Source organism: Azolla caroliniana, unplaced genomic scaffold (genome assembly GCF_043228905.1).
Source record: "Azolla caroliniana isolate FFs.n. ecotype wild unplaced genomic scaffold, voAzoCaro1.0.p SCAF_135, whole genome shotgun sequence".
Taxonomy (NCBI): Eukaryota; Viridiplantae; Streptophyta; class Polypodiopsida; order Salviniales; family Salviniaceae; genus Azolla; species Azolla caroliniana.
Window position 1 is genome coordinate 7,042 of NW_028230570.1, and position 6,556 is coordinate 13,597.

General features: G+C 42.9%; 1 protein-coding gene across 1 annotated transcript; it reads right to left on the minus strand.

Annotated features, from left to right (window-relative positions):
* Positions 1–2,640: 2,640 nt before the first annotated feature.
* Positions 2,641–5,774, minus strand: LOC147849063 (putative inactive receptor kinase At3g08680). Its single transcript, XM_087337822.1, has 2 exons — positions 4,295–5,774; positions 2,641–3,707 (listed from the first exon to the last, which is right to left on the minus strand). Exons 1-2 carry the CDS (start codon positions 5,763–5,765, stop codon positions 2,911–2,913), a joined length of 2,268 nt encoding a protein of 755 aa, XP_087193948.1. The 5' UTR covers positions 5,766–5,774; the 3' UTR covers positions 2,641–2,910.
* Between the last annotated feature and the right edge of the window lie 782 nt (positions 5,775–6,556).

Consider the following 6,556-nt stretch of genomic DNA (forward strand, 5'->3'; position numbering starts at 1 on the left):
GGTTCCTTAAACCAATTGATGATGTCTTTTGCGAATATTTCCATCTATTAACTCTCATTGTTTGATTAAAAGTTATCAAAATTATTGCGGCAGCTATAGATTATAGGTTTTTTGCAACATGTTGGTTTAGGGTTTGCCCACTAATCCCAAGATACTCATTACATCTTAAGCCTTCCATCCATTGTCATTATAAAATTCCATTCTTCATTATTTTGTCTTTCTACTAAAAATTTATACAATTGCTACCCTTGAGTATGTGTTCAAGATTTGGAGCAGATAAGGTTTGAAAAGTGTAACTATGGAACAAGTGGGATGGAGTTGAAGGATACACACAAAAACATATTTTCTAAACATAAGTTTCTTTGCATGTTTAATTGCTTTCTAACAACATCATTTTTCGAAAATGTAAACATAATGGAAACGGCAGAGGAGCCAAAGAGCCTATAGAAGAAAACTCGACCAAAAATCATTACCATGAAGAATTATGAAAGGAACTTTGAAAGTGTTGCACAATGGCATGCTTTGAAGGTTAATAATGGGCATGATGAACAAAGGCTTAAACATAATGGAAAAGGTGGAGAGCCAAAGAGTCTAGGAGAAGAAAACTCAACCAAAAACCATTGCCATGAAGAATTATGAAAGGAAATTCAAAGTGTTGCGCAATGGCATGCTTTGAAGGTTAATAGTGATGGGCATGATGGACAAAGGCTTAGCTTTAAAGCAAGTTATATTTTTGACTTTACTGTATATCACCAACTTTACTTCAAACAAGTTAACTTTAGTCTCATATTCACATTGACCTAAATTATATGACACAGGGCTTGTGTTTTCATTAACTTTATTTCCCTGGCATTCTCTTCAATATCCATGACTCACACAAAGCAAACCACTCATAAACTTCCTATGACGTGTTTAGATTGTGTCCCATGATTCTTCAAATCCAATCTAATATATCCACACAATAGCGAACCATTTTTGTTACCTTCTAATCCACTATAAACACCGTTCAAAAAGTGTACAGCTCCTATGAGTGTAACCTACCAATGCAAGTTTTAATACTCCTAGCTAGGTTCCTATATGAGGAGACAACAAGATCAATATTGGATATTGGTTTGGTTCCAACTTAAACACTTGAAAGGATCTTAATGTGTACAATCACATTGTGATTATAAGATAGGCTAAGGTGAACATGCATAGCCACGACTACACAGGGACAACATGGGCCAACAAGAAGGTTAGGGAAAGACATGACTACTGAAGCAATCAATTCAACAACAATGGTAGGGTTCCATTCAATGGCAATATTTTGATAATAGTTGCACAATCTCTACAGAAAACATAGCATTGTAGCTGATGTGCCTTTTTTAAAACTAATGGAAGGATATTTTGTTTAAAACAAAAAAAAGTACATCAACCCCTCACACCACCCTATCCAAAATAGTCATATAACCTCAATTGCACATAAGGACAATGGGAAGGTTCATGGTATGATCCCTTAGGTAATCTAAGTGTTGAGGAGGGCTCATACATTGATATGCCTGGCTAACCCCATCCAAACGGCAATCACATGAACTCTATTTCTCACTCACTTGAAATATATAATAGGAATACAATAATCTGTTGGAAATGAAGCATTCCCGGCATACCACAATGCAAGAACACTTAGAGATAGACATGCATTTGTAATAAAGAAATAGGCATGAGCAGCAGAAGCAAGACATTTTATCAGTGCAGCACATTGCCATGCACCATTGCTTACCAATGACATCCTATTATTTTAAAAACCAAAAAGTAACACTATGTCGTAGAAGCATCATCTGTTACAAGTTGCTTTTTGAGCCTCCAACGGGTACGTTATTGGTTTGGATATATGTCACATGTTTGCACAAGGGACTGATGTAGTTGCATCTTGGTCTTATCGAAGCAAGAACTGAATAAAGAGTTCCGCCATAAATTCGCTTTCCAAAGGCTCAAAAAGATGTTAACATCTCCGGCATACCACAATGCAAGAACACTTAGAGATAGACATGCATTTGTAATAAAGAAATAGGCATGAGCAGCAGAAGCAAGACATTTTATCAGTGCAGCACATTGCCATGCACCATTGCTTACCAATGACATCCTATTATTTTAAAAACCAAAAAGTAACACTAGTTACTTTTATGTCGTAGAAGCATCATCTGTTACAAGTTGCTTTTTGAGCCTCCAACGGGTACGTTATTGGTTTGGATATATGTCACATGTTTGCACAAGGGACTGATGTAGTTGCATCTTGGTCTTATCGAAGCAAGAACTGAATAAAGAGTTCCGCCATAAATTCGCTTTCCAAAGGCTCAAAAAGATGTTAACATCTCCGGCAATAAAGCCTACCAAAGAAAGAGATTGTAAAGCGAACGTTTCTCCTTAAAAGCATGTCTTTGCGAAAAAGAGTTTCTCACAACCGAAGGTTCGATGAGTATAGAATGACATCGTCTTTTTTTATGGCAATCATCAATCTGAACAAGATTCATTCCAAAAACTACGTATTTTCATCCTTGTGCAATAAATAGCTTTACAATTACCCTTTTTGGGAGATTGTCTTTCTTAGAGGCAAAATAGCCAAGCAAGTGCATTATCAACAAATTACACAATTTAAGGATGTGTACCATGCAACCAAATCTTTCATTATCAAGGTTAGAATAGAAATCACAATCTAAGTTTTACATGATGGGGAAGAGAGTACATGTTAAAAAGCAAAAAGCAAAAGCAATAAAAAATTTGAAGTGAGTAGGGAGGGGGGGAAGGAAGTAGGCTTGTATAAGATATAAGAATATAAATTAGAGACAAAACCACCACACCAAGCCATAAAAGAGGGCATTAAGGCAAGACAAGAGGTAGTGGAGAAAAGACCATAAATAAATGATGAAGTCTCTACTTACTAGATGGAGAAGAGTGATCAATGGCTTCTTCAACAAAGGTAGAGGTAGTGGTAGTGGTAGTAGGATGATGATGATGATAAGCTTGAATGGTAGGCTCATTCGGAGGGGTAGAAGAGACCATAGTTGCGGAGGAAAGCGGGGGCGGGGGATCGGGCGAAGAAGAAGAAGTAGTATAAGTCATGGAGCCACTGTCCTCGTAGTCAGGGAGGATGGGGGTGGGACGCACCTCGAGTATCATCCTCGAGACCTCGGCCATCGTGGGTCTTTGCTCTGGCACGGGCGCAACACACGCCAACGCTATTTGTAGCAGCTGGACCATCTCTTCCTCGATGCCCTCGAACTTCATGAGCTCACGGTCAAACACCTCCGATGTCCACTCCTCGCGGACCACCGACTGTACCCATTTCGGCAAGTCCATGCCTTGCTGGGCGGACGTTTGGGCGGGCGCTTGGGCAGTCAGCATCTCGAGGAGCATGACTCCGAATGCGTAGACATCAGCCTTTTGAGACATCCTCCGCGTGTGAGCCACCTCCGGGGCTCTGTATCCGATGGCCATCCGAGACGCGATGCCCGCGGCATTTTGAGCGGCCGACCAGAAGAGGGGCGCAAGGCTGTAGTCCGAAATGCATGCCCCGTGATCCTTGTGTAGGAGCACATTGGACGGTTTCACATCTCCGTGTACACTCTTTGGCCCCTTGGAATGAATGTACTCTAGCCCCTTTGCTGCCCCTGCCGCAATCTTTAGCCTCGTATCCCAGTCTAATGCCGGCTCACCTGTTGTCTTCCGCCCTACAAAATTTCATTTTCCATGCCATGTCATGCCTGATACAACAAAAAAAGCACAAGCAATCCTACAGAAAACAATGTGTTATTTTAAAGTTAGGGTTTAGGGTTTAGACCAATTGAGTGCAAACATTACATACAATGTGACAAATAATGGTGCCTATTGCCTGTAAATTGAATACAATGCAGTTGTTATGAAACATCAATTGTTTGCAAATGAAATGCAGATCAAGTACATTATGAAACAATCAATCAAAAAATACAAGCTGTAAAAGGTGTGCACCACATGGTGGCCATTGTAAAAACGATGAAATAAAGAAGATCTGTACGGACTAACATGTCACATCCCGTCCATATGGTAGTGATGAACCATATTACGCTGTGGATTAGGCATACATTCCATTTTTTCTATGGTTGAAGATTGTAAAACATGTTTCATTTGTTCTGATTCATGAAGATTTATTTGATGCAAAACATGACATTCATCCAAGACTGTGTCTCATTTGAAAAATAGCAACAGGGTAATGCAGCATACATACTAGATAGAAAGTCGCAGAATGAGACAGAGAGAGAGAGAGAGAAGAGTAAGGTACCATGGATGGCAAGTGAAAGGCTACCAAGAGGCATGTAGTCATGGACGAGGAGCTTCTCTTCCTTGGAGTAATAATAAGCTCTGATGGGGACGAGGTTCCTGTGCTGGTGAGGGTGATGGTGATGGCGATGATCATGATCATGATCATGATGGGGAGATGCCGTGTTGGTGGGAGGGGCGGCCATGATCACGTCCATGTGGTGCTCGAACTCGCGACGTCCCACAGAAGCATCCTTGAGCCTCTTCACAACTACAGTAGGGCCTTCCTCCAGCACAGCCTTGTAGGAGGTCCCGAATGTCCCCTTCCCCAGCACCTCTGCAGATGCCCTCAGCAAATCCTCCAGATCGAACCTCACCTTCCCGCCATGGAAGAACACCAATTTGTTCTGCTCCGTCTGCTCTTGCGCGGAGCTGTAGTAGTAGCTGTTATCCTCCCCATCCTTCCCATCGCCATCGCCATCGCCATCCCCACGCTTTCCTCTCTTCTCTGACATGCCTTTCTTCTTCTTCTTCTTCTCCCCCTGATCTTGATGGCGATGAGCCCATATCAAGTAACAACCTGTTGTGAGGCACAACAGTGCGGCCGCTGCCCCTCCTGATGCGATCAGAACTATGGCTAGCTTGCTCAAGTGGGCTCGTCTCTGCTTCTTCTCGTTCTGTGCTTCCGTGGTAGGGATTACAGATGGAGCAGAAGGAGAAGATGAGTTGCTGCTGCATTGTGCTGTTCCTTGCAATGGCGTCCCACACAAGTCCACATTCCCAACGAAAGATGAAGCAGAGAAAGCTCGGAGTGAAGACGGGATGCTACCACTAAGCCTGTTGAAAGAAACATTGAACTGAGAGAGAGAAGGGGAAAGGGGAGGGATGGAGCCAGAGAGGGAGTTGTTCTGCAGGAAGAGGGACTTAAGACGCGCGAGGTTGGAGAAGGAAGGAGGAATGGATCCATCGAACTGGTTGAAGGAGAGATCGATGACAGTTAAGGAGGGAGTGGAGAAGGCAGGGATGTGTCCATGGAATGCATTCCTGTGAAGGGCGAGCTTCTTGAGCTTGGAGCAGCTGAGGATATCTGCAGGGATGGTTCCGGTGAGGCGATTGGACCTGAGGCTGAGGGTCTGCAGGGATGGGAGGAGGCCGAAGGATTGGGATGGGATGCTCCCCACCAGTCCCCTCCCTGGTAGAGTTACAGACACCACCGTCTGTCCCACATCTGCAGAGGTGGAGGTGGAGCATTGGACACCCACCCAGTTGCAGGCGCTCGTCGTGTTGGTCCAATTCAGTGATTTTGCAGACGATGGCAATGGACTCTGCAGGTTGTGGAAGAACCTGAGCAGCGCTTCCGATTCGCTCTGCAGGTCTGCGTTGGCGACATGGAGATGTGAAGAAAGCAGCTGGAGAAGGAGGAGATGATGGATAATGAAGAAGAACAACAACAACAAGGCATGGTGGTGGTGGTGATGGTAGAGCCTCATCATGGATGGAGACTGAAGAAGAGAGACAGGGAATGGAGAAGAAAGAAAGATGGAGGGGGCAGAGACAGAACACAGAGAGAGAGAGAGAGAGAGAGAGAGAGAGATTCAGCCGCTCTCTTCTTCTGTCTTTTCTTTCTTCTTCTTCTTCTTCTTCTTCACACTGCATACATACATACATACATATCATACATACAGACTTACAGTTGTTGATTGTAACTTGTAAGTATGTATGTACTACATTCAGTATGTATGTAGAGAGCAGAGAGAAAAAGAGAGAATGAGATATTACGAGGAGAAGGTGTAAGTATGTATGTATGTATGTATGTATGTATGTATGTATAGGCTACAGCACAGAAACAGAGGAGGAGAAGCGTCTGTCTTATATGTGTGTGTCTCCTCTGTTTTCTCTCGGCTTTGCTTTTGTGTTTTGTTTACATACATATATATATTACATGCATATAAAGAAGAAGAATTTGAAGAAGAAGAAGAAGAAGAAGAGGGAAGAAAGGCTGGCTGGCCATTGAGCTTCTCTCTGCTCTCTCTCTGCTCTGCTTAATTGCAATCATCATAAATGGATCAATGGATCCAAAAGGTAGCCCCCAGCCATCTCCACATTCATACATACATGCATGCATGCATGCATAGACATCCCATACACATACACACACACACATTGTACATCTGTCTGCATATGCAGCACCATCACCATCATCATCATCATATCACCCATCAGTGGTAATAGTAGTGATAGTGGGAGTGGGAGTGGGAGTAGGTATCTATAACTATGCTCATTT